Source organism: Apiospora aurea, assembly GCF_038362705.1.
Source record: "Apiospora aurea strain CBS 24483 chromosome Unknown utg000009l_segment0_segment0, whole genome shotgun sequence".
Classification (NCBI taxonomy): domain Eukaryota; kingdom Fungi; phylum Ascomycota; class Sordariomycetes; order Amphisphaeriales; family Apiosporaceae; genus Apiospora; species Apiospora aurea.
The window spans coordinates 2650932-2678788 of record NW_027117396.1 but is presented as its reverse complement, the minus strand read 5'-3'; the positions used below and the strand labels follow the sequence as shown (position 1 = coordinate 2678788).

Genomic DNA, 27857 nt, shown 5'->3' with positions numbered 1-27857 from the left:
CGGCCGAATTCGAGGTATACTATTAAGATAACGATATTATTATTATTAGTATACCTCCCTATTTATCGCATTTATTTTAATTTCTCGATATAATATTTTATTCGCTTTTAAAACGTATTTATTTAAAAAAAATCGAGTTATTTATTAAGGCTTTTATAAACTATATTACTAAGCTCGAGTTTTTTATCGCCTTTAAAGCCGCGCATTTTATTATTTTTACGGAAGCTAATATTAAATCTGGATTCAGCGCATTTAGTTTAATACTTTATAACCTTAACGAGGTAATTAGTAAGCTAAATGTGCGTCTCCGAACGCTTACACTTAACCTATCCCGTTTAGGGACGGCCAGTACCTACGACCTTTAAACGCCGTTTAACCCCTAATAAATAACTAAGCACTCTAATTATATTAAAAAAAGGTGTCTACTTATTAAAAAAGCTTTCCGACGCCGATTTTAAATACGGTAAACTAAATAGCGAAAAGTATAACTAAAATAGTTTATAAAATAACCCTTATACGCGATAAGATATATATATTAAAAGAGGCTAATTTAATACTTTTTAAACGCCGAAGAGCTAAAAAATCGCGAATCTAGCTTAAAAAAGCTTTTACTATTAAAAAATTTTAGTAGTTATAGAACGAAAAAGTAAAAAAAAAAGCGTTTAGCGCCCGATAAAAATAAAAATAAGGGTTCGTTAAAGCGAAAAACGACCGGTAAAAAGCGTTATAATATTTACGGCGAAATAGGTTATAATACGCGAACATATAAAAAAATATAAAATTAAGCGAGGAATCGGATAGCGAATAATTTTAATTAATTTTAAGCGTTGTAATTAAATTAATTTATATAAAAAGGTCGAGAAATAAAAAAGGTGCGTCGCCAAGTGATATGCGTCGCGTAGTGGTAAACCACGTTATATAAAATATAATAATCGAATTCTTTTTATAATAAAGCTTAAAAACTATTAAATAATAATTCTTATAGCCGTTAAAAATTAATAGGCGGTAAACATTTTTTATACGAAACTTCGTGTATTTACTAAAATATTAAATTTAATCCTCGCCTTTTTTATTTATAGTCCAGCTATTTTTAATAATTACGATTACTTAGTCTTTTAATAATAAGCTGTTTTCGTACTAGGAAAAAAGGTGCGTTTTCCCGGCAAAAATAATATATAAAAAGATAACGTAACCGTGTAATTCGACGCCCTGTATTATTATAACCTATTCCCGGTTCTTTTACTATACTGCCTTAAGCTTTCCGCGTTAATCGAAAATAGTTACGATTATTTCGAACGAGATTTAACTTATAAAAAACCCGGTTTCGTCGAAATTATATATATTTTCCTTTTAAATTTTATACTTATTAATTATATTCCGTATAAAAATAACCTACGCGTAATACACGTCGGGATTATCGTAAAAAACTCTTTAATAATCGATTTTTCGGTTAAAACGCGTCCGGAAATCTAATTATCGTCGTATAAAATTAAAAAGCTTAATTAACGCCGACGCGTCCCGCGTTATATAAATTAAATAATCGATTCGCTATATTTTTAATATTATTTATTCGAGGCGAAAACGATCGCGAATTTAAATTAATTATATATTATATAATTAATTATTTTTCGGAATTCATAAACTTTTATATTAACGATCACGTATTTCGTCGTAAAATATTACTGCGACGCCGGTAATATAAGGTTATATAAAGGATATTATATATTCGCACTGCGGCTCGTATACGTAATTTAAGGTTTTTTTAAAACGCTTAAAGCGTTAATTATATATTGTTCTTTTTCTATTAATTTATTATCGTGAGTAGTAAAAGTATAAGGTATAAAATATAAGTTGTATAGAATTAAAAGAAAGTATTTAATTAAACCGTGTATTTAATTAAACCGTGGATTACGTTACGTAAAAATTTAATTAAATCGTTTTATTTTATTATAGAGATTAAATAGTACTACTCATTTTTAAAGCCCGTAAAGGGTTTATGAAGTTAATATAGCGTATTTTAATTTTAATATTAAATAAAAGAGTTTAAAAGGTATAATAATAAGCTAAAATAATAACGTCTTTTATACGTGAGTTTACGTGCGAAATAAGTATATAATTAATAATTAATAGCCTTTAAGCTTATATTATAACCTAGTCGTTTTTAAGTGCTTATTTAAATTTAACTTAAAATTATTTTAATTAATTAAAAGGCTAGAAAAAATTCGCCACTTAATTACTTAATTAATATTTTAACGTAGAATTTATTTTCTTATAAACAGTTAAAAAGACGAAATAAAGCCGCACTTTAAAATATAAGAATACATCGAATAGTAAAGCGAAGAGAAAATAACGCTAAATTATTATCCTATATCTACTAAAGTAGCGGGACAGTGTCTCTTTCCAAGATTTTTCGGCGAACTAGCGATAGAGAGGTTAACTATTAAGCATGAGTGTCATCACGCTATAATAGCTGTCTAACCCAGTGCTTACTGTACACACACATCTGTGTCGTTAGCTAGTAGCCATGTGATATATAACAGGAGTGGGTATCATTTACTCGACTACCGACATAATTACCCACTTCTAGCCAGCCATACGATCTAGCCTCGAGTTCCATGTCCTTCCAAGAACCTGCTACTTCCATATCTGTCCTCGTCTGCCCCATTGGCAGGCGTCTAGAGAAGATGGTGCAACTACTAGACCTCCCGTTGGATGTTTTCCGACTTTTGATTTCGGCTACTGTGCAAAGGCTAGGGCTCATAGAGTCCCTGAAACTCCGCTTCACATGCCGTACGTACAAACGCGGATTGTTATAGTACTGCTAAACTCATGCACCCTAGGCGTTTTGGCAAAAGGAGGTCTTTAACGCCATTATTACAACAAAGGTCATAGAGGTTGGGGCACACGACCAGGAATCGATGCAAAGGATCAGGCATTGCCCCCGTGTCATTGCTCGCTACCTCCTGCACCGACTCTATACCGATAAACCCACTACACATAACTGGATCCGGACTGTCCGCGTGACCTCTAACTTGCTTCTGCAGCAGACAGGCCTGGAGGGCGACCTTTTGCAGGTCCGGCGGATACAGGACAGTGCCTGTTACTGCCTAGCTCTCGTGAAACGGGCACACGTGTTCAAGGCTCTGTTGGATAAGCCGTATGGCGAAGACTCCGAGTATGAACTGGAGGGTGCCAGCTGGCCTAATTGCCTTGCGATAAGCGGCATGCACAGGGGATCTGTCGTCGGCGAAGTTGTTCGGCAGCTTGTGCCGCTTAGATCCAGATCCGCCATCCTTCTTCGGAAGACCCTCCTGGGCCGCCGCTGCGCCTGACCAGCTAGAGGGGTTGCAGCTTTTCTGGATCAAGGCGCCAGCATCCAGGATCCCCGAACTAAAGGCCATGAAAACTTGGAAATCGGAAGGACCTCACTAGGCGCAGCGGCCTACCTGGGTCACCACCGCATCCTCGAGCTCTACTTGCAACTACCGCCGAACGGCGAATCCGGCCCCCGAGCTGAAAGTCGAGAGCCAGCTGCCCCGGGCCATCTACTTCGCCGCGCAGAGCAACCAGCCCGCCACGCTGCGGACGCTGCTCGGGCGCTACCGCGAAACCGAAACGCGGGACCCCTCGCTCCTGCGGACGCTCGACCAGACGCTCGTGTGCGCGAGCCGGCGCGGCGCGGCGCGGCGCGGCGCTGGCGGCCGCGGTGCTGCTCGAGTTCGGCGCGGACCCGGACGGGACGGACAGCATGCCGCGGTCGTGCCTGCAGAACGCGGCGCGGGCGGGGGACGCGGAGACGGTGCGGTTGTGGGTGGGGGCGGGGGCCAAGGGCGTGGCGAGCCGGTGGTTGCGGAGGAGGACGGAGCCGGGGCTGGAGAAGACGGGGAAGCTGAGGGCGGATGCGCTGACGGAGGCGGGGGCGAGGCGGTATGCCGATATTGTAAAGATTCTCGAGGAAGCCGAGAAAAGGGAGGAGAAGGGGCTGCGGGATCGAGAGGGTGGTGGTAAGAAAGGATAGGAGAAGAAGTGATATCCGATGAGGGTACTGTCTGAGTTCCCGGGTCCCTAAGAAGGCCTGATTTACGAATAGAACGTCTATCAACACGGACAAAGTAAAAGGGTGTATGAGTCTTTGCATTTTCGTTTAATCTAATGGGCTATATAAGATCGACGCAAGAAGCAAGCTGTCCCCAGGTACGTGGACACAGAGAAATCACTCATTGGTCTGAATTATGTTTTACATTTGCAATGAGAAGTCGCGGTGCCATGTTTGAATCTCTGACTCCTCAAGAGAAAGAAGTCCTTATTTGGGTAGCACTGGAACTTTCGTCAATATAAGTAAGCCGTGTGAGCACGTTTGAGCGGTTTTGGGAGCCTCGAAAATACCGATTGGGATGTTGCTTTCTGGTTTCTGCAAAATCCATTGGAGCCCAAGTCTCGGGCTGTCCCTCTTTCAGAATTGCAGGTGCATATTGGGTTGACGCTCCCAATAGCAGGCGCTGAGCAGTTAGATTGCTGTGCAAGGCAGCAGCAGCTAAGGCAGCCACACCCGCGCCGTGACTGGTTACACGCCCAAGCCATGCTACACTTCACAAAACCAACATCCCCTCACTAGAGCATCAACAGGCCGAGGCATTGCAACATCATTCTTCTGCTTGTTCTTGGTCAATACTTGTTACAAAGAATCTGGTAGCCTTAGCAGTCACAAATGCAGCCATTCCGCCGTCCTGGTTTCCTAAGACGGGAGCAGCGCGGCCCCTGGGGCCTTTCACTCGACGGGGCTCTATACAGCCAGGCCCCCAATGCCCGCACCCACCGAGCCGCCTTGTACAAGGCCCGCATCTATGCAGCGGGAGCACACAGCTCGTTCGAGATCACCAACGCGGCGCCACTGTCAACCACTACCAACACTGACGGCGGGGATGATACCAACAACAACAACCCAATAGAAGCTGGGCTGGGCGACCTGGACTACCTGCCCACCGAGCTCGTCATGATCGTGCTGGAGCACTGCACCCTCCGGACGCTGCTGCGTCTGCTGCGCGTCAACCACACGGCCAACGCCATGGTGTGCTGCCTGCGCGACTTCGACGCCGTGGCCGACACGATCCAGGGCAACAAGGCGCGCGCCCGCGGGCCCTACCCCAAGATCTGGGCTAGTCTCATGCGCATCAACACCTTCCGCGGCATGCGGCAGCTCATGCTGGGCAAGACGTGCGACAAGTGCGGCAGCGAGGAGGGGGCCAAGCTGCGGGTGGCCAAGGTCAAGGTGCTATGCGATAAGTGCCATGCGCCGTCGGGCTTGAAGCAACTGATGTTCTAAAAGTGGGGAGGAAGGAGAAAGGGGGAACAGGAATCCACGATGGTCCGTCTTGTTTTGGTGGGTAGGCAGAGTGACTTACCATGGACCCGGGCAATGGGGGCTGAGATGGATGAACGGCGTTTGAGGCCATTGAAGAAAGCCAAGCTATGAAGTTATGAATTTTACGCGCCTATTGCCCATCATACTCCAATTGCTTCCACTGTCAGTGTGCTACTACATACGTAAAAGGCCAAGCTGCGGTCATTGGATTGATTGTAAGCGGTTCTCCTCTCAGCGGTGCCGGGACTGATGTTGGCGTTATCGATAAGCGAGATACATCGATGTTGCTACCTACTGCGGGGCACGACGAGAGCAACGGTCGGGCCGCTCCAGCGCCGGTCCGCCAGCAGCGCAGCCAAAGCCAAGGGTCCAAAAAGTCCAAGGAAGGCCAAAGTCCCAGGTCGACGTCGAATTGTGGATCAATTTGGTCGTCGTGCACGGACTATCGGCGCCTGTCAATCGCAAAAGGCAGCCAAACAACAATTTTTCAAGCAGAGGGAAGCTACGATTAGTGACCCGAGACGTGCCCCTCCAGAAGCTGTCTTCACCTCCATATCCCAACCAACTCCAGCCTGGTTCGGTCCCAACGTCACGACTTCTTGACGACCCTCCGCCCTCTTTACCAACCTGCACGATACCCATTCCTTTTCGTCGGTAAATACACACATCCCTAATCATGTCGTTCGGCGGGCAAACCCCGACCATTGTCGTCCTGAGAGAAGGTCAGTTGAACCCCTCCTCCTCCCTACTTGCCTACTTGCGAGGCTGTGGATCGATCTCCTGCTGCTGCTGCAACCTCGAAAAGCCACACAACGCGTAACATATCTGACACCTTCTCCCTTGAACAGGCACCGATGCGTCGCAGGGTAAAGGTCAAATCGTCTCCAACATCAATGCCTGCTTAGCTGTCCAGGCCACCATCAAGTCCACCCTGGGCCCTTACGGAGGTGACCTGCTGATGGTTGACGAAAATGGCCGCCAAACTATCACCAACGACGGCGCCACCGTCATGAAGCTCCTCGACATCGTCCACCCCGCCGCCCGTATCCTCGTCGACATTGCCCGCTCACAAGATGCCGAAGTCGGTGACGGAACCACATCAGTCGTCGTCCTCGCCGGCGAGATCCTCAAGGAGATCAAGGAGCACGTCGAGCAGGGTGTGAGCTCTCAGATCATCATCAAGGGCCTGCGGAGAGCCTCCACCATGGCCGTCAACAAAATCAAGGAGATTGCCGTCCGAACCGACGAGGCCAACAAGCGCGATACCCTCGTCAAGCTCGCTGGCACCGCCATGACCAGCAAGCTGATCAAGCGCAACACAGACTTCTTCACCAAGATGGTCGTCGACGCCGTCCTGTCCCTCGACCAAGACGACCTCGACGAGAAGCTCATCGGCATCAAGAAGATTCCCGGTGGCTCCCTGACCGACTCCCTCTTCATCAACGGTGTCGCCTTCAAGAAGACCTTCTCCTACGCCGGTTTCGAGCAACAGCCCAAGTCCTTCGAGAAGCCCAAGATCTGCTGCTTAAACGTCGAGCTGGAGTTGAAGGCCGAGAAGGACAACGCCGAGGTCCGTGTCGAGCAGGTTTCCGAGTACCAGGCTATCGTGGACGCGGAGTGGCAGATCATCTACAAGAAGCTCGAGGCCATCTACCAGACCGGCGCCAAGGTTGTGCTGTCCAAGCTCCCTATTGGTGACTTGGCCACCCAATACTTCGCCGACCGCGACGTCTTCTGTGCCGGCCGTGTTGCTGCCGGAGACATGGAGCGTGTCGTGCAGGCTACCGGTGCCACTGTTCAGTCCACATGCTCCGACATCCAGGCGCACCACCTGGGAACTTGCGGAAAGTTCGAGGAGCGCCAGATCGGTGGTGAGCGCTTCAACTTCTTTGAGGACTGCCCCGAGGCCAAGACTTGCACTCTTGTGCTGCGTGGAGGTGCCGAGCAGTTCATTGCCGAGGTTGAGCGTTCGCTCCACGACGCTATCATGATTGTGAAGCGTGCTATCAAGAACCACATGATCGTTGGTGGTGGTGGTGCTACAGAGATGGAGGTATCAGCCTACCTGCACGGTTTCGCCGACCAGAAGGTGTCGCACAAGCAACAATCCATCATCAAGTCTTTCGCCAAGGCGCTCGAGGTCGTTCCCCGACAGCTGTGCGACAACGCCGGTTTCGATGCCACCGATATCCTGAACAAGCTGCGCGTGGAGCACCGCAAGGGCACGACATGGGCGGGTGTTGACTTCACCAACGAGGGTGTGGCAGATATGATGGAGCGCTTCGTGTGGGAGCCGGCCCTGGTCAAGATCAACGCCATCCAGGCCGCGACGGAAGCCAGCTGTTTGATTCTGGGGGTAGACGAGACCATCAGGAACGAGGAGAGCCAACAACCACAGCAGCCTGGCAGGCCTCTGCCTCCGGGAGCTGCCCAAAGGGCTCTCCGCGGACGTGGACGTGGCATGCCCCGACGATAAGTCTTCCAATGACATTGGATGAGGCTGCTTGAATGGTTTATAGGAGACACGATCAATAAGATGGCACCTACACACCCAAATTTGGTGTACGGCTCTTGATTGCGGCAATACCCTAAATCTTTTCGCGTAGGACAGTGATGTAGAAGTCCGGTCGTCGGTCTGGGAAGATGTACTGAGAACTGCGGATTGGACTTACTTGTCATAGCGCCCAGACGTTTGGCTATACAAAACATTGGCGGATCTGTAGGTCCAAACCGATAATTGAACCATAGTACCCATGAACATACATCATAGACTTTTAATCAACTCCCTGAAAGGCCGCCTTGCTTTTGTTTACGCAGGGGCAATTCTGTTACAATGTGAATTCCTCCAGCTGCTTGCTAAGACCGTGCTTTGCCCCTGAATTCTTGGGTTGGCCCAGCCTATTCAACGGACAGCTTGACTTGGACTGGAGTTGTCTGTATAAGAGTAATACCATTACTAGACATATTATATGGGTTGAAATGCTCATGTGATTGGTGATTGCCAAAGCCGCGGACTGGTTTTTCCGGTGAGCTCTAAGCACTTGCCAGGGGTAGGAAAACATGGAGACGGATGTTATCGCTCTTGAGGAGGGAACACTGCTCCATATCCACTGTCACTATGGACTAGATGATGGAAACCGAAAATACGTAGCCGTGAAACAAAAGTAGGATTTCAAGAAGTCATGCATCGTTTTGAGCTGAACCTTTCTCGTCATTTGCGACATTATTCCTACCAGCTGTTGATCTGCATACCCTGCAACGTGCTATTTTGCCATCCCTGCGTGCCCATGCTTCTCGGATTCTGGTAGTAACTGTCCAATATGGCGCATGAGGAGGATTTCGTGAGTTCAAATGTCAATGGTGCCATGTCCCCAAACAATCGCCGGCCCAAAGGAACTGAAGCTCAAAGCTGGTCCTGCGAAGGTCCAGTGTGCTGCCGTGGAACTGCCGCTGCAATTAATATGTCCACAAAGAAAATAATTGCGAATTACCTCCAGAGTTTAGCAACCAGAACGAAGTCAGGAAGGTAGTTGCACCTTGTCACATTGTTCAATCACATAGGAAAACGCTGACTACGCAGTATATGCTATGGCGGTAGCGATGTCTCATTCATCTAGCTACCAGATTCATTGGTTCTCGGATATGTGCTGACGCTTACACCCGCGTGCCAGTGTGCAGTAGCTCCCCCATTTTCGGTTCCTCCCTTCCCTATGAAAGAAGCAGAAGATTTCCTCCCGATGTGAGAAGCTAGGGTCGCCATTGCCCTTTGCCACCGGAAACCACCCGAGTCAACCTGTCATTTCTTCCATATCCTCGTGTTTCCCCAGAGTCTCAGTGTATCGACTCCCAAGACGGGGAAATTTCCTCTGTGATAGAGAGGTCGCTTAGGCGGAGGCCTCGGCGTCCTTGCCGGAGCCGGTGTAGCAGCGCCAGGTCTTGAAGGTCTTGGGGTTATTGTAGGTGCCGGGGAGGTAGCGGGTGGCGAGGCCGTTGCAGCCGGACTCACTATCATTGTACATCCAATGCTTAGCAAGAAGACCACACAGGAAAAAGAAAGAAGAAGGTAAAAACAGTCGAAGGGAGGGGGATGACTTACGCGTAGGTCCAGCAGTCGAAGCCGCTGAAGGTCTTGATGGACTTGACCTCGGAACCGCCCAGGGCGGTAAGGTCCTCTGTATAGTGAAAATCAACCGTCAGTTCGAAGAAGACCCCAAGAGAGCAGCTAGCTAGTCCAGCAAAGCAGCAGCAAGTTTGGAGCGGAGGAGGCGAGAGGGATGCTACTTACCGCAGACCTGAAGGTTGCCGTCGTCGGACTTCTTGGCACAGCTGCCGCCCAGGCCGGTGGCGTCGCAGTACTGGAACATCCAGGCGGTGTTGGCAGCGAGCTCACCGCGGGGAGCGTGAGCGACGGGGGAGGTGTTGGCGGCGCCGAGGGCCAGGGCCAGGATGGTGGAGACCATGGTGACGCACTGCATCTTGTAGGTTGAGGATGAACCGGTTGGGGCTGCGGAAGATGTAGAAGAAGAAGTAGGAGTAGGAGTAGGTTGGGGTGGGTTGGTGTTTGGCGATGTAGGGTTGTTGTTGGCTGGGGGCATGCGAGAAAGTAAAGTCGAAGGATTAAGAGATGCTGTTGTTGGTGTGCTTGAAGCTGGTGAGACTTCAGAGTTGGTTGTGGATGGGAAGCAGGAACCGGGAACTGAAGCTGGAGAAGGGGACGCCTTTATACAGACCTGGAGAATTGAATACAGCGGCAGATGGCCGAACATTGAATGCAACAAACAGGAGGCCCGCTGGACAATGTCAGTTGTTGTCATAATAGGAACACTTGAATGGGAGGAACACATCATGCAAGTGAATACAGCCCTCTCCCTAGCTGTGTACTTGGCTTATGGACAATGTATTCACGGGAACTTGACGCTCCCCTGATCACCATACACCGTATCCTTACAACACACAAATGTCAAGGTTGGCAAATATTGAAGCTGGGGACGGCCAGCCTACCAAACGGAGTCACGCAGATGTGAACACTTGAAAAATACTATGGAATGTCATGATTGCAATCAGAGGGCGGTCGATAATTGATACTGCTTCGACCTTTGTATGTACAAAGGGCTGCATACCCCATCGCTACTATCAACACAGTACATCGATTCTGCACCAGTTTTTGTCTTTGACAAGGGAAAGTGATTCGACACCGTCAGGAGCGGCGATGCCCTTGCGCCAATACCGGCAAGCCTCTAGCAAGTCGCCAACAACTGAGAACTGATCTAATCAAGGTTGTGCGATTGGCATGAATGTTCCGAATGTCAGCTGCGTTCGGGTATGTTCACGGTCAAGATCGATTCTGCAAGGTGGAGGGCATGCTGGCTAAGAAGCATTATGTCAGTCGAAATGTCTCATTTGCTCACAGCTACTGGTGGAATTCCATGGCTGATATATCATACGTGACTCATGATTTCTAGCCCTTGCCCAGCGACAGTTGCCCTAGGGGCGGATCTCCATGCTTCTACTGATAGCTATGATCTCTACCATGCTAATGGATATCACGACTTGATCTCCCCTTTCGTCCCCTTGATCGCCACCAAGTCCTCCTCGTCGAACACGATGCCAAAGTACCTCCGCAACGCCTCGACCCGCTCCGCGTCCGTCTTGAGTATGACCTCGAGCTTCGTCTCCCCGTTCCGCCGCCACTTCAGCTTGTCATGATCCAGAATAATCGCCCCGTCCAACTCGCCCTGCGAAACGGCCGTCTCGTCAGGCGACCCGGGCCCCGCCTCCCCGTCCTCGACGCTGCTCCCCACCTCGCCCGCAAACGGCACCAGCGCCTCCCGGTCCGTCGTGAACCGCACCGCGAGCACCTTCTGGTGGAAGAAGGACGACGGGCTCTTCCAGGGGCTCAGGTTCATCCCCGCAATGTCCTCGGGGATGAACTCGAAGTCGACGAAGCAGTACGCGGGCGTCCACTCGGCGTCCGCCCGGACGCGCTGCTGGTAGATCCAGCACTTGGCGTCCTGGTTCAGGTGCTGCGGGATCGCCTCGTGCACGAGCCGCATCTGCGCGGGCGCGATCTGCGTGTGCACGAGGTTCGTCGTGAGCGGCAGGGGCTGCGCCGACTCGTTGGCGCCGAAGGCGACGTCGACCATGTACTTTTGCAGGACGCCGTCGTCGCCCAGCAGCGTGACGATGTTGACGCAGTGCGAGAAGCCGCCGTAGCGGCGCGTCTCGGGCGAGAAGACGCGGGCGCCGGCGAGGTAGACGTTGTAGCCGAGCGAGCGCAGGACCGTGTGGAAGAACGAGTTGACTTCCATGCAGTAGCCGCCGCGGTGGCACTGCCAGGGCCGAGGCTCGCCGGCGGCTTCGTCGCTGCCGAAGCCGGTGTGCTGCTGCTTCTCGACGATCTTGCGGAAGAGGAACTGGGGCCGCACATTGATGGTGCGGTGCCACGAGTAGTGCAGCGACAGGTTCTCGAAGGGGACCTTGACGACTTGGTGCTTGACCAGCCGCGTCAGGTAGGACAACCGCTCCTCGGAGGTCCCGAGCTGCTCGGAGACGGAGTAGACGCGCCGGGCTTGGGGGAGCACGATGCGGTCGAAGTACTGCTCCAATTGGGCACGGGTGTAGGTCGGGCGGTCCGCCATGTTGTGCTAGCGGAATAAGCAAACGTAAAAGCCGATAAGGTTCGGATATAGGACTATACAAAGTCGAAGAGTTGCCTATTCCGGGTTGCTGCTGAACCTTATCTTGTCGAGTTACGGTGTAGATAAACTCGAGAATCTGAGATGCCCGACAACGCCGAGATGGCGCCTAATCGTGGAGAATGTGGGACGGGGATTTGGCCATGTGACGTCATGATCACTGGTATTATCCACCGTGTTCGGCATCTGCCTGCGGCTGTTACAGAGCCAGAGCTGCGACGCCGGTTGGAATCAGATTCTGGCAGATCTCCCGTGTTGGATCGGGAAGTAGTTCTTGGTGTGGTGCTGTCGCAGTGGCGCAATTCTGGTGTGCACTGAGTGGCTGTCAAGGCGGCAATCCGGGCACCAATTGGGGAACGGACTTTGGTCTTACACATGCTGCAAGGTTTTCCTATTGGTTCCTGGTTCGCATTGGCAGCTGTGCACCGAGAGAGCCGAAATATCTTCATGAGCTTGCAATGCCATGGAAATCATGTCTTTCACTTTTGCGTTTGTTGTATCTTCAGTCTTTTGGTGTTCTGATACATTGCCTTGCTTCGTGTGTGCTTGCATCCTACGTACATGCATCCTGTCTTACTAACACGAGCCGGTATCGGTATTTCCGCCTTGGAGGTTCTCGGACACATGACCCGTGCAGTTTGAGGCGGGCTACCTGGGGCAAGGTAAACGGTCAAGCATTCGTGGGACGCGTGGTTGGATCAGAGGCTGGGCTTCTACAGGATTTCACGCATGATTTAGGACATATTACCCGGTTAACATCCCAAGGAGTAGTTTGGCCATAATTAGCAACGTTGGTGTCTCCTATCTATCATGTGTTGTGCAGGAGAAATTCTACTCTACAGTGTGTGTCAATTGCTTCCGTGTCTTGAAACAGTCCTAGGAATCATCTTCCACGCCAAGAACCGTCAATGACGAAACTAACCCATTGACCTTGTCAATCTCCTCATTCTTGTCAGAATCCTCCTTCTTGCCAGAATCCTCCTTCTTGTCAGCCTCTTCTTTCATTTTGCGTAGGGCCTCCCGAATGTCCTCTGAAGTTTTGGACTTCTCAGGAACCTGCTCGAACTCGCCGGGATCGTAATACTTGTTACTCTTCGGGCACACCTTGCGACCTGACTCGAGGTCATTCGGGTCGGGGAAGCACTTGGTGTAAGGATACAGCTGCTTGGCAAAGTCCTCGAAATCGTCTACGTTTTCATGCCAACCAGACAGCAGGCTCCATTTCGTAGCGCATCCGACGACGTAGAGACCGCTCCGGGCGCGCGAGAACAGGACATTCAGTCGCCGGTGGTTCAAGAAGCCAACACTGGAATTTACGACAGGGTCAATAATGACTATGTCATACTCCATGCCCTGTATCTTGTCCACTGTCTCAATGGCAATGTCCTCAGCCTGAGGGTAGTCGTCGCTCATCTTGGTTCTCGCATATCTCAGCCGCTTGTACTCAAGACGATAGGGAGTAAGAACCGCGATGGTTGCAGGATGTACGCCGTTTCCGAAACCTGCATTGATGAGGTTCTCGAGGATGCTGGTCACAGCCACGATGTACTGGTTGCAGAACTTGGGCATGCCTCTCTTGTCATTCTTCTCCACGGCTCCTTTGACATCAAGGAAGACAACCGAGTGAGCTAAACCGTAGTTCTTCTTGTTGTGCTGGATGATGGCTTGGGCAAGTGGTCGTCGCTCGACCAGTGTCTCGTCTCCGGATTTGAGCCGTCCTTGGTACCGCGTTTGGTTGTAGATGGCAGCGATTTCCGGGACTGCTCGGTATTGGGTGTCGAAGAAGCCAGATTTGAAACCAAGTTTCTGGAGGCGTGCTTGTAGTGAATATGCCATCTGCTTTCCGAGTGGGCTCTTTTCTTCGCTTCTGCCCCCAGCGGGCTCCATCTGGAAGGGATCACCAACCATGACTTTGCCGACAGCTTTCCGGTAGAAGCCTAGTAGAGGCCACCACTGGTACTCTGCCACACGAGCAGCCTCATCCACAATAATCAGTTCGCAGTTTTCGTATGCTTTTCTGACCAAGGCGTCGGCGACTCCAGAAACAGTGGCACAGACAGCCGTGGCACCATGGATGATCTGATGCATGAAAATGTGGATACTTCTGATGAAATGCTCCACGTCTTCGTCCCTGTAAATCTCACCACTCCCATACATGTTGTAGAGCCTTTCCAACTCGGGCTTCGTCGACAGTCTTTGTTTCATGATCGCACCGACAGACAAGGAAATGTGCTGCACGCGCTCGTCGTCGACTCCCTTGAATCTACCGCAGGCGAAGGTTCGGTAGTGGTCATAGATGGCGTCGCGGGTACCTTTGGTCTCTCCGTTCTGCTGTGAAGCGTCAGCAGGTTGCTTGGCCATCTCACGCAGCGCCTCCCGCTTCGCCTCTTCGGCATCCTTGAGAAAGATACTGGTTTCTGTCTTGATGCTGTGTAGACGGACGATGTAGGAATTGCCTCGGATAGAGGAATCCGGACTTTGCAGCCAGTTGCTTAGCTCGAGGGCGATGCTGTCGGCTCCCCGATTGCCAGCCGAAGTGATCAGGATTTGGTGGGACTTTTTGTCGAGGAAGAATGGCTTGACGAGTTGGACAGTGAAGCTACCGTGGGAGTACAGGTTAGCTTATACTGATGACATGAATCTTTGAAAATGGAGGCATTACTTACTGGGTCTTGCCTGTGCCCGGGCCACCGTGCGCAATAACAAATCCTGCAGGGGCAGATCTTCCCAACTCAAGAGCTGCCCTCTGACTTTGGTTCAATTGCATACAGTCGGAGTCGACAAGACTCTTGTCCTCCAGCGGTGAATATATGTCGACCCGAGGTGTCTGTGGTCTGGGACCAAACGCCAAGTACGATCTCAGCAAGGTTGGAATTCCGGACACTGATTGGTACACGTAGACAAACTCGGTGTGTCGAACGACGGTATCGACTTCTCCCTTCAGACCCGGCTGATTCAAGATGTATCTCATGATGGAATCTGGCCCCTTCACGGAGGCGGGTACTCGAATCTGCGGTAGCGTCTTGAGAACAAACGCCATGGTTTTCTTGTTCGTCAAACTGTTGTGCAGGTCGCCGATATTCGGTGTCGTATAAAGATCAGGCATGTCTTCATCCTTGCCCAAGCTATGGTCGCTATCGCTCTTCTTGGGTCTCTTCTGACGGGGCTTCAACTTGGCTGCCAGCACGCCCGGAGGTGAAGATGGCAATGGCTCAATGAACTCCATGTGGAGACGAACTACAACTTTGGTGGGCACAGAGCCAGTTTCCTCTCCCTTTGTGCGGTATTCCAGGCGTAGAAAACCTCGATCGCCCGGCGAGATGGTAAGAGCATCGCGATCCTTGATAGCTTCTCGGTGGAATTTGGGAAGCTCGACAATGGCGATGAGACCGTGGTCCTTCTGCCTCAAGATCCGGATTGTAGCGTTGTCGAAGAGGAAGCCTTGCTCATACTCGGTGATGACCTGGACAATCTTTGCGCCCATCATGATGGTAGCGACGTACTCCTCCACGGAGGAGAATGAGTCCTTGGCCTTCAAGGACTCCTTGATCTCCTGCACCTGCTTCCATTTGAAGTTCTGAGCGACTGGGGTATCCGATTGAATGTAGTCAATCATGGTCCGGTAGTCCCGCCGTTTGAAGACTTCATACAGCAGCGACATGATGAGATATACTGTGCCGCAAGCAATTCCGTTGTGGTATGCTTGAAATATCTCTCGAAGCCCTGGCTAGTGATCTTGATTGCGGGCAACAAGATAATGATGCATCTGTGAAAACCCTGGACGCGATCGAGATGTGGACGACTTTCCATGCCATAACTGTATTAGCAACTGATGATACGGCAAATGATTATGTGACATCAGGGATACGGAAAAATGCGAATATGCTGTAGAAAGGAGATGGAGGCTTGACCCAGATCCGAGTCAACTCACCTAGTGTTGATGATTTATACACCCTCGACAGCAGTCCAAAAGTATCGATTAGATGATCCTCCAAGGAAATGGAACACCCAGAGTTGGTATTCCTGAAGCCTTGCAACAGTGGCGTCCAAAGATGTTGTGGAGGGGAAGAAATGAAGGGCTGCTCTTGCAAGTTGCGAAAGGAACTAGGCAAGGAAACAGTGTTTACCCAAAGGTGCAAGACCTTGAACGGCGAGTCGCTCTGAGAAAACAACGAGGGTTCAAGTGCCAAGGCTTGTGACTTTTACAAGGCAACTCAAAAACAGGAAAGGTTGGGAACCCGAATAGTAGGAGATGAAGTTTCCGAATACCCAAAGGCTTGGGCGGAATGTGGGGGTTGTTGCAGACAGATTGGAAGAACAGGTTGGATGTTTGGGAGGTAGAGGTTGGCAAGGAATGGTGCTGGAGTGTAGAGCGAAAAGAAACAAGAATGAAGGGCTTGATCTAGTGGTTGTTTGGGCAACCTCACTCAAGCCTGGGTAATGGACTTGTGGTGAAGGTGAAGTGAGGGACCTGAGGCTTCGGCAAACTCGAGCTTGGAAGACCGGCAAAGCAGCAGCACCTGTTAAGAAAGTTGTAGAAGAGAAATGAACTCGCATTCACGGTGGTAAGTGCAATGGAAATTTGCATCAACCGCAGCTCGTGTGGAATTGTGCAAGTTTGCCTCACCAGCTGCAGATTGAATGAGAATGGGATCAACAGCATAACACCAATATTGCAATGTGACAAATGCTCACTTGAGTCCGGTTGTATGTTATGGGAGGCACGGATAAGAATTTGATGCTGAGACATTGGACATAGTTACTTCTTGCACCGGCACGACTGTCTGCGCTGGATCCAAGTTGCTGGACAATGCCAGCTCCTCTAGCTAGAGATTCTGTCGACTACATCCCCAGGTGAATTGATGAGACAGTGTTGCAATTGGGTGCTGGACAGATTATTCCTGATACCACCGTCAAAATTGTGGTTTCTCATATCTATGTACTCTGCCGACGATTGCTGACAGAAACCGTCCCAAAGGTGGTCAAGTCGCAGTTGGATGTAAACTCGAAGCAGTGGTATCGACTGACGATGATATTTACTAAGATGAGAGGAGTGGCACTCCAGAGTTCACGAAGCACATAGGACAATTGAACAACCTTCTGAAGTTCCAAATACTTTGACAGTACCATCTTTCTCTCGCCGGCCATCCTGCACCTCCAAGGCCTTATCAATACAATAGCGGCGGTCAGGCCCACAGCCTGGTAACACCAAACGACGCCTGCTGAGACGATGCTGGGCTACGTAATTTCTGCATTCAAATCCCTTGATACCTACTTGAAGTCTTGGCATATATGACATCTGGTCATGACCACACTGGCAGCGTCTTACTGCCCGACTTAACCTTGATTCCAAACATCCCCTTTAGGTGGTGCACGAAACAAAACCCTCCTTCTGAACCCAATCCGAACACACTGCCACGCCTCCCAGCTGCCAACAATGCTCTACCGCCAAACACCCCTAGTAGTTGATGGGGTTACCGTCCACCAGGCTCAGATCGCTCGCGCACAAGGCCTCGTAGTTATCGTCCGCCTTCTTGCCGTTCTTGAAATAGCTGCACTGCGCTCCGCGGACTTGACACTGTGGGACAACCCATCAGGCTCGTCAGTACGTGCTTTCTAATCTCCGCGTGTGTCGAAGCCGCGCTTCGTTGCCCTTTTTTTATAACTCACCGGGCTGTATTGGTAGCACGGTCTGTTTTTCTCGGTGGCGTGCATGCACATGCCGTACGACTTGGCCGGCTCGCTGAACGATTTGCTGAGCTGGCATGTCTGAACAATCGCGAATCGAGAGGATCGTCTGTCAGCCGTTGCTCCTACTCTCAACTCGGACGGGGAGGACTTACACCGATGATGACTTCGCCCCCCTTGGCGCGGGCCTTAAGCCCCTCGAGAGTGGTGTTGGTCTGTGGATCGACGAGGCTCTCGCTTGCCACGAAGGCGGTAGCAAAAGCCATGATGAGAGCAGAGAACTTCATTTTGACGAGGAGAGGGTTTTGTAGTGGCGGTTAGGGTACGATTTGTTTAGAGCAAGTGAGTTGGATATGCCGAGATTCCAGTGTCAGCTAAAGGACGACTGTAGCTTGGACTTTTATAGCAAGACGGAGCCGTAGTATCTCTCCCTAGATTTGTTGGCTGCACTCTTGATATAGCCATATTGCGTCATCGCTGGGCGATAGTATGGGTGGCGATACGTGCCGCGTGGTAGTGCTGTATATTAGGAGATTTGAGTGGATCGACTAAAAATAGGACAGACAGGATTGGATGTGCATCATAGGCGGACGGCATGGATTCATGGAGAACTGCTGTGCCGTACAGTCGGGATGCAGCTCCAAACGATGGCTGGGCTCATGGACATGAGCAGGTATCGCACGGCAGAGAGCGTTCGGATGGTATATTAAGTGTTAAAGTGCTGTCTAAAGGAAAGAAAGAAAGGAGAAAAGAGAAAGGTACTACCGTGCTAATAAATATATAAATGAAATATCTTGCGTAGCGCGTTAAGCGCGTTAAGGGGCGACCCCTGTCTCTATCCTCCTGCGACACACCCCCTAATCAGCCTGCTAAGCAGGTTAATTATCTACGCAGGTAAGATTAAAGCTATCGTAAACTAATAATCGTAAAGTAAAGGTACCCTAGTAATTATTATTTAAAAAATAAAAGTCTTAGCTTATTAAAATAAATACAATATATTCCGCTCGTAATAATTATTAATATAAATAATAAGTGTAGCCCTAGGTAAATAATTAACTGCCCCGTAGCGTGCTATAAAGCATTTCTAAGCGTAGCTGGCCAGCCTAGCCTTCTTCTTTTCTTCTTCGTGCTCTCATCACTACGTATATTGTCGCAGGAGGATAGAGACAGGGGGTCGCCCCTTAACGCGCCTAGCGCGCTACGTAAGATATTTTATTTATATATTTATTAGCACGGTAGCACCTTTCTCTTTTATCCTTTCTTTTTTTCCTTTAAATAATACTTTAATATTTAATATATTATTTAAACGTTCTTTACCGTATAATAATTATAAACCCGGCGTTTTCTATTAAATAAGCTCGTTATTATTATTATACCGCTTATTTTATTAAACCCTATATATTAAAGAGCGATTCTAGATTTATATTTTCTTATACCTTTCTATTTTTTTATTACTTTTATAACGCCTATAATATTTAAACCCCTATTAAGCTAGTTAATATTAGGCTCGAGACTAAACGAAACTGGTTAAATTAGTACAACTCGCTTAAAATAAGTGCTCTCGAGCGTAATATTTAAATGCACCTCGATCTTAATGTACTTAACGACGCCTATCTTTATAATAAACCTAAGCTACGTATAATCGATAAAATTAAGCAAAATTTAACCGAGAACTTTTAACTAGCAAGCGAAATTAACTTAATAAACCCTGTAATAAGCGTATATACGGCGGTAAAAAACTCGGAGCCGATATACGACACGTTTACCGACGATATTATTAAACATATTAAACTTAAATAGAACGAATAAAATATAAAAATGCACCGTTATATAGCACGGAAAAATATTTTTATTATTATTAACGAGTAAATTAAACTTACGGTTTTAAAGGCGCACGTTAACGTAATTTATAATAATATTTATAAGTTAAATTAACTGTTTACGCTTTAAAATATTATTCGCTAGTTTAAATAATAGTTTAAACCCTCCGCGAGTTCGTATATTACTTTCGTTCGAAACTAATATAATAAACTTTTAAAACGAGCTAAGTTAAAGGGAAAAAGTCTTTAGCTTTAATTAGTATAATAAAATAAAGCTTATATAAACGCGGTTTCCGAGAAAATCCCCGAAATATAAGGATATTTAATAACCTATACATGGCTTAAAACGGTTAATAAGCGATTAATACTAGGATAAAGTTAACGCCGATTAAAAGAACTCGATTATATAAAGTAAAAGGGACGTACACTAATAAGCTTAGTTATATTAAACTCGCTATTAAAAGAGTAGATAAAACGGAACGGGCCGAAAAGGGAAAAATATTCGTTCTATGTTTCGCTTAATAATAAGCGGGAAAAGTATAGATTAATTAATAATCGTAGGTCGTAGAGTTTATTAAGCTATAATTACCTTTATAAACCCCGCTTCGATACTCAGTTACGCTATCGTTAGCTATTAGCGAACTACTACTCTTTAAAGTATACTTTTATTAAAAGGATTAAAGGTAAACCCTTTAATCGGTTAATTTATTTAAATTAAAAAGTATACGCGGAAATTAAGCATCGATTAAACTTTAATATTAAATAGGCCTCGTTACGTTAATAGTTTATTAAACTTAATTAAATTAATTTAAGTAGCTCCGTATAAAAAGAAGTATTATACGCGATTATTAATTATATATTTTTTAACGTTAAAAAAGATTTTAATATATCGGTTTATTAAAACTAAAGATTATATAACCTTTTATAGTTAACCTTAATTAATAGTTATAGCTCTTATTATATCGTTAATAGCGAGGACTTACTAGTGTTAAAGTCTCTAATATTAGGTTTAACTAATAAATTTATAAAAGTAGGTATAATTACGTTTCCGATTAAAGGGTACGGGGTAAGAATTATAAAAAATACTTTTACGGCGCGAAGCGAGTTAATTAATTTTAAGCTTAACAGGGTAGTATTAATCGAAGGCTTTTATATTAATATTATCTCCGAACCGCTTTTAAGAAACGTTAATATTTAATACTATAGAAAAAATTATACGTTATAAGTAAGATCGCTAAAAAATAATATCGTAATACGAAGGTTTATAAAAAAAGGTAACCTAGTTTTTATCGAATATAAGCTTTTATTTACCTCTTACATTAATCTCCTATTAATAAATACAGCCGGCGTAATAAGTATTTATATAATAATAAAACGTTCTATAGCGAATAAAAAGCCCGTAAAAAAGGTTTATATAAGAATAGATTTAGGAGAGAAATAGTATGCGAGAATAGAATATTTAAATCTAAAGGCTCTTATAAAGCTCGTGTACGTAATTAAAGGTATTTCGATTAAAGGTTTAACGTAGTTAAAATGCGAAATATATGTAACGTTGTTTATAAAACGCATTGTTTCGCGAAGACTTATTAAAAGAGCACTTAAACCTTTTTACTGTATACTTTAGGACCTTTTTAAGTACCCTTTAAAGTATAAGCTTTTAAAGTATATATTACTACTAAAGGATAATTATAGTAATAAAGTATATACGTACCTTACGAAATCTCGCTTATACACGGAGTTATTTAAGGTAATAAAAAGATTTAAGCGGTATATTTAGCGAAAGTATAATTTCTTTATATATTACCTTAAATATAATAGAGAAACTAAATTGCTAAGAATTTAAAGAAGTACTTAATATAATCTCTAGTGCGAGGAGAAAGGTATTATTATAAAATAAAGGCCCGTAAATATTAAAAAGCCGATGAGTAATTAAAAGTAAGCAGGATAAAAGGTAGTAAACGTCGCTTTTAAAATAAAAATAGGCGTTAATTTATTAAAGAATTTATAGCTCGAAACTATTTAAATAATTGTTAAGCTATTAAATATATATCCTGCTTAATCCTAACGGTAATAGAGCCTTAATAAGGTGTTAGATTCGTGGTTTACGAGTTATTTTAAATAGTATAATCCTACGTAGGTTAAAGCTTTTCAGGTAGATTTAAAGCTTAATTAAAGCGGTGTATAAACGTTCGGGTATAAAGCTTATATATTCGATTATAATAGAGTTAAAGGCCGGTTACGTAGGGAGTTTAAAGTGTTTTTAAAGGGTTATATTAAATACTTAATAAGCTACGAAGCTATTAATATTTATTATATATAAATTTTTAAACTAATTAAAGCTATTATTTTACGCGATATTAGGTTTAATAAGAACTTTTTTTACCGAAAGGGGGAAAAAAGGGAGTTAAACCGGAGTAGGGAATTCGTCGAGGAAGTTAAGGAAATTACGCTTTTTTTAAATTTTAAATTATTACCGTATATTAGTTTTATTTTTTAAACCTTAATATTATAGGAGGAGTTAAATAATTTTACCGATCTTATCTCTCGTCTCGGAGGGCTTAAAGGGTTAATCCCTTTAAACTTAAAGGGTGCGGCAGTTTTTAATACGTTTATTAACGAGGCCTCGAAAGTAAACCTAATACTTAAATTATATTTAGAAAATTATAAAGCTAAGCGTAATAATATAAATAGTATAAGACTTTTATCGCTAGGCCGTATACTTAAACCGGAAAGAGAGTTCGAAGCGAAAGAGCCGGTTAAAAGCCCGGAGAAAAGAACCGAGGTAAATAAACTATCGTCACTTATTTTCGGAAAACGCTAAACGAGCGAGCTTGCTAGTATAGAGAGCCCTAGAAATCTAAAAGTTTTCGAAAGACGAAAAGTAGCGTAATCCGGTAGGGAAAAAGAGTAGTAAATTTTTAAAAATATTTCTTTTATTATAAAAGAGATTTAAAACGAAATTATTATAGTTATATTATTAAAGGTAATAAAAACGTTTATATTTAAACGTAAACCGCGTACGCGCTATTAAAGGCGTATAAAAAAGGTTATAAAAACTTAATTAAAAGCGATTACGCTTATTACGGTTAAAGAAATAAAAAAATAATAATACCGAAAGCACGTTTTTCGTATTAAGTAGCGAAATAAAATTAAATAGTTTATAAATATTAAAGGATTATAATAGATTAATTTTCTATATAGCTTTTACGGTAGTTTTATATACGTTCTTTATTACTTACTTTTTTAATATTAATAAAGCGTTATTATTAAGAAATAAAAAATACTATATTGTTTATATTACCGTTACGAAGGTATATTTATTAGAAAAAGTAGCTAGAAAGGCGGTATTTAAGCTTTATTTAGAACCACTTTTACGCTTTTAAAATAAAGTAGTTATTTATTTTAAAGGGGAATAGTTTATAGTTATTACTAAGCGAGAAATTAATAACTTAATAAAAATAAAGGCTTAGGAAATTATTAAGCGCCTTTACGATAGTATTTCATTATCGTTAAAATAGGTATTTATTAATAAGTTCGACGAAAATAATATTTATATATTATATAAAGCTCGGATTTATATATAAAGCGATAAGTAAAATATAAACTTATTCGTGAATATATATACCGTAATATTAACCGCGCGATCTTTTCGAATCGTAATAGCTTTAATTACGAAATTTAATTTAAAAACGAAGCAATTTAATATAATTAATATATTTCTTAATACGATTTTCGTTAAAAAATCTTTATCGGTATATTATATACTCTTTTTAAGGTACGAGCAGGCCGGGATATATATTAAGTTTTATAAAGCTTTTTATGGGTTAAGAGAATCTTCGTTATTATAGTATAACGATTTTTTTAGTACTCTTTATAAATTAAGCCTTATCGGTTTAAAAGAGGAACCTTACTTATTTTATAATAAAGAGCGTACGATATTCGTAGTTTTTTATATAAATAACTTCCTAATTTATTACCGGAAATTAAAGTAGGATAAAGCCGATAAGCTAATAATTAGTATTAAGTAAATATACGAGGTTAAGGACTAAGGTAATATAGCTTATTAACTTAGCGTGCGTATAGTTAAAAATAGAATTAATAAACGTTTTTAATTATTTTACGATACTTACCTAGAGAAAGTAGTAATTAAATATAGTTTAAAAAGTATCACGGGCTACGGTAACACTTTTACCGACCGAGAAGCTATTAAAGTATATTAGCGAAACATTAAAGTTACGGATTAAAACTTATTAAAAACGAATTAAATTATTACTTTATAACTTTATTATAATTCACCTTAATATTACGTTTATATATTTATAGCTATTAAAATTCCTAATAAACCTTCACGAAGAATACCTTAAGGCCGCTAATTAATATATCTAGTATATTTACGGTACTAAGTTTATAATAATCTCCTTTGAAAAATAAAAAAACGGCGTTTAAGCATTAATTATAATAAACGACGCCTCTTTCGTAAATAACCTAAAAACGCGTAGATCGTTTTATAAATATATTATTATATTATTTAATAATCTAATTATATAAAAAACAACTCGATAAAACACGGTTACTATATCGACTATAGAGGCAGAATTATTAACTCTATAATAAGTAATAAAAAAATTAATTACACTTAAACGTTTACTTAAAGATTTAAAACTAATATTTAACACCTCGTTCTCGATATATTACGATAATTAGCAAACTATTAGGCTAGTTATAGGTTAAAAGGAAAGGATCTCTATAAAATTAAGGTACGTAGATATTTAAAAATTTTAGCTGCGACAGGAATATTAAAAGTAAGCTTTCTAAGTAACCTACCTTACTATAAAAAATATATTAATAAATAAATTAATAAAAAACTTTCTACGTATTAAGTTCGAGCATTAAAAAAAACTCTTAAACTTATAAGACATTTAATAATTTAATTATATATTATAAAGAGATAAGTATAAAGCAATAACGGAATAATTATTATAATCACCGGATTTTTATTAATTTAAAAAGTCGAACCCCGAAGAATAAGAGTTATTAAGGTATAAAAGCCCGCGAAAAGTCTTAATAAGCACGCCGGTTTATTTAGTTTACGTATTTTAAACGCGGAAAATAAAAACGCTATAAAATATTAACTATTATTAAAAGTAGCACGCTAACGACAATAAAATAAGGGCTAGCTATTTAGCTTAACTCGAAATTAATACTAGTAAAAAATCCTTAGAGTCGGATCTTACCGGGGTAAAAAAAGGGCTCTTAAGGGCGAAGCGTTTTTTAATAGAACGACCACGTATATTAAAACTAATACCACGCGAGGGCGTAAATAAGAAACTTAAGATAAACGAAACGCTTAACGAGTTACTAATTCTACGCTAAGTATTAGCGATAGCAGGTTTATTAACACTATCGTAAAAATAATAAGCTTAGCTTATAACTTTAACGTTTATAAGCGTATAAAAAGTATAGCGGTACTTTTTAAATTACTTTTATAAATATTATTAATAAACGAAATTAAATTATTAAGTATTTTAATAAATTTATATTAATTTTACCTCTATTTTAAATAGCGTAGTTAACGGCCTTTTTAATAAAGTAGCGGGCGACACGGTATATAATTATAGGGGCAAGGTTTTTATAATTAAATTATATTAGTATATTAAAGTATATTAAATAGCTTATAAAAATATATATACGTAATTATATCTATAATAATTAAAGTATTTAGTGATATTAAAGCTAAGGGTTTTATAGTAACGCGAAGCTTTTACGGTATTAAAGAGTATTAAACGTAAATAATTTATATATATATCGCGGCGTGCTTTATTAAATTAAATAAACTTTTAGCTTTTACTCGAGGAGCCTCAAAAAGCTTAATAGTTAAAAGAAATCGAGGTGCTTAATTATATAAACGAGTTAACGTTAACAGGTAATTTATTATATACGACGGCGGTATTTAAAAGGCTATAATAGCCTGGCGTTAGTTATCACTTATAGCGACAGGCGCGGTACGAGTTTCGGCGGGCTTAACGGCGGGCTTGTTAACGGGCTTGGCGGGCGCAACAACGGGCTCCTCAGCAGTAGCGGCAGGCTTAATAACGGACTTAGCGGGGGTAATAGCGAGCTCTTTAACAATGGCAGTAGGCAAGGCGATAAATTAATTAGTATATTTAGTATGTTTAGCGGAAGACTAGTTAAGTTATAAAGTACGCTTAGCACGCTTAGCTTTATAATAAGCCTTTTTTTTAATATTTTTTTTTACGCTAAGCGCGGTTTATAATAATAGTTTATTAGAAATCCTTTAAGGGTAAAAGTATCTCGTTATTATTTTTATATTTATAGGGTAATTTAATAAGGTTACGAGGAGGCTTATTACCGCCTCCTCCTCCGCTAATACTAATAGCGTGCGAATTAAAGGTAAAGTTTATAACTTTATATATTAAAATTAATATTATAAAGCCGTTTAAACGCGTAATATCGATTTACCGGTAAATATAATAGGTCGAGCGGTGTAAAGGTTTTTATAAAATAAATTTAAAGTAATAATTATAAACTATTTTATAATTAATAAGCGTTTATAAGCGAGGCGTAATATAAGGATTTATATACGTAATAATAAGAGCACGAAGAAGAAAAGAAAAAGGCTAGGCTAATTAACTACGCTTAAAAATGCTTTATAGTATACTACGGGGTAGTTAATTATTTACTTAGGGCTATATTTATTATTTATATTAATAATTATTATAAGCGGAATATATTATATTTATTTTAATAAGCTAAAACTTTTATTTTTTAAGCAATAATTATTAAGGTACCTTTACCTTACGATTATTAGCTTACGATAGCTTTAATTTTACCTACGTAAATAATTAACCTATTTAATAAGCTAATTAGGGGGTGTATCGCAAGAGGATAAAGATAAGGGGTCGCCTTTTAACGCGCTTAGCGTACTACGTAAGATATTTTATTTATATATTTATTAATACGGTAGCACCTTTTTTTTCATCCTTTTTTTCTTTCCTTTAAATAGCACTTTAACACTTAATATACTATTTAAACGCTTTTTACCGTGCGATATATATAAATCCTTATATTACGCCTCGCCTATAAATACTTATTAATTATAAGATAATTTATAATTATTACTTTAAATTTATTTTATAAGAATTTTTACATTACTCGACCTATTATATTTACCGGTAAATTAATGCTACGCGTTTAAACGGTTTCGCGATATTAATTTTAATATATAAAGTTATAAATTTTACCCCTAGCTTATATATTATTAATACCGGCGAAGGAGGAGGTAACGATAATCTTCCTCGTGGCCCTGCTAAGTTACCTTATAAGTATAAAGATAATAACGAGATATTCTCGCCTTTAAAGAATCTTCGATAAGTTATTATTATAAGCCGCGCTTAACGTAAAAAGGATATTAAAAAAAAGGCTTAATATAAGGCTAAGCGTACTAAACGTATTTCGTAGCTTAAATAATTTTCCGCTAAATATATTAAATATATTAAATAATTTATCGCTATACTTATTACCGCTGCTAAGGACCCCGCCGCCTCGCCCGTTAAACCTATTACCGAGCCCGCTAACCCCGTTAATAAACCTGCTGTTAAGCCCGCTAATAAGCCCGCAGAGCCCGTCGCTAAGCCTGCCGCCGCGCTTGCTAAACCTTTTAAAACGCGTGCCGCTCCTGCCGCTATAAGCGATAATTAACGTTAAACTATTATAGCCTTTTTAAATACCGCCGTTACTTATAATAAACTATTTATTAGCGTTAATTCGTTTATTTAATTAAGCACCTCGATTTCTTTTAGCCGTTAAGCCCCTCGAGGCTCTTTAAATAAAAATTTAAAGTTTATTTAACTTAATAAAGTATACCGTGATATATATATAAATTATTTATGCTCGGTGCTTTTTAATATCGTAAGAGCTTTTCGTTATCGTGAAACCCTCGGCTTTAATATTATTAAATGTTTTAATTATTATAAAAATAATTATATATATATATCTTTATAGTTTACTTAATATACTTTAATATATTAATATAATTTAATTACGAAAACCTTACCCTTATAATTATATACTATATTACCCGTTATTTTATTAAGGAGGCCGTTAATTACGTTATTTAAAATAAAAGTAAAACTAGCGTAAGCTTATTAAAATACTTAGTAATTTAATCTTATTTATTAATAATGTTTATAAAAGTAATTTAAAGAATATCGTTACACTTTTTATACGCTTATAAATATTAAAGCTATAAACTAAGCTTATTATTTTTACGAT

General features: G+C 42.8%; 7 protein-coding genes across 7 annotated transcripts; 3 read left to right on the top strand and 4 right to left on the bottom strand.

Annotated features, from left to right (window-relative positions):
• Window positions 1-2684: 2684 nt before the first annotated feature.
• Window positions 2685-4018, top strand: PG986_013952 (ankyrin; the record flags this gene model as incomplete). The annotated part of the gene is made up of 2 exons (XM_066850174.1): window positions 2685-2790; window positions 3669-4018. 2 exons carry the CDS (start codon window positions 2685-2687, stop codon window positions 4016-4018), a joined length of 456 nt encoding a protein of 151 aa, XP_066694317.1.
• A 690-nt stretch (window positions 4019-4708) lies between these two features.
• Window positions 4709-5323, top strand: PG986_013951 (uncharacterized protein; the record flags this gene model as incomplete). Its single annotated transcript, XM_066850173.1, has 1 exon — window positions 4709-5323. The coding sequence occupies one exon, from the start codon at window positions 4709-4711 to the stop codon at window positions 5321-5323; it is 615 nt and encodes a 204-aa protein (XP_066694316.1).
• Window positions 5324-6038: 715 nt separating this feature from the next.
• Window positions 6039-7838, top strand: PG986_013950 (T-complex protein 1; the record flags this gene model as incomplete). The annotated part of the gene is made up of 2 exons (XM_066850172.1): window positions 6039-6084; window positions 6211-7838. 2 exons carry the CDS (start codon window positions 6039-6041, stop codon window positions 7836-7838), a joined length of 1674 nt encoding a protein of 557 aa, XP_066694315.1.
• Window positions 7839-9246: 1408 nt separating this feature from the next.
• On the bottom strand, window positions 9247-9822 carry PG986_013949 (uncharacterized protein; the record flags this gene model as incomplete). The annotated part of the gene is made up of 3 exons (XM_066850171.1): window positions 9247-9367; window positions 9459-9534; window positions 9648-9822. 3 exons carry the CDS (start codon window positions 9820-9822, stop codon window positions 9247-9249), a joined length of 372 nt encoding a protein of 123 aa, XP_066694314.1.
• Window positions 9823-10905: 1083 nt separating this feature from the next.
• PG986_013948 (uncharacterized protein) lies at window positions 10906-12000 on the bottom strand (the record flags this gene model as incomplete). The annotated part of the gene is made up of 1 exon (XM_066850170.1): window positions 10906-12000. One exon carries the CDS (start codon window positions 11998-12000, stop codon window positions 10906-10908), a length of 1095 nt encoding a protein of 364 aa, XP_066694313.1.
• A 933-nt stretch (window positions 12001-12933) lies between these two features.
• Window positions 12934-15718, bottom strand: PG986_013947 (uncharacterized protein; the record flags this gene model as incomplete). The annotated part of the gene is made up of 2 exons (XM_066850169.1): window positions 12934-14656; window positions 14724-15718. The coding sequence occupies 2 exons, from the start codon at window positions 15716-15718 to the stop codon at window positions 12934-12936; spliced, it is 2718 nt and encodes a 905-aa protein (XP_066694312.1).
• A 1797-nt stretch (window positions 15719-17515) lies between these two features.
• On the bottom strand, window positions 17516-18032 carry PG986_013946 (uncharacterized protein; the record flags this gene model as incomplete). Its single annotated transcript, XM_066850168.1, has 2 exons — window positions 17516-17635; window positions 17901-18032. The coding sequence occupies 2 exons, from the start codon at window positions 18030-18032 to the stop codon at window positions 17516-17518; spliced, it is 252 nt and encodes an 83-aa protein (XP_066694311.1).
• Between the last annotated feature and the right edge of the window lie 9825 nt (window positions 18033-27857).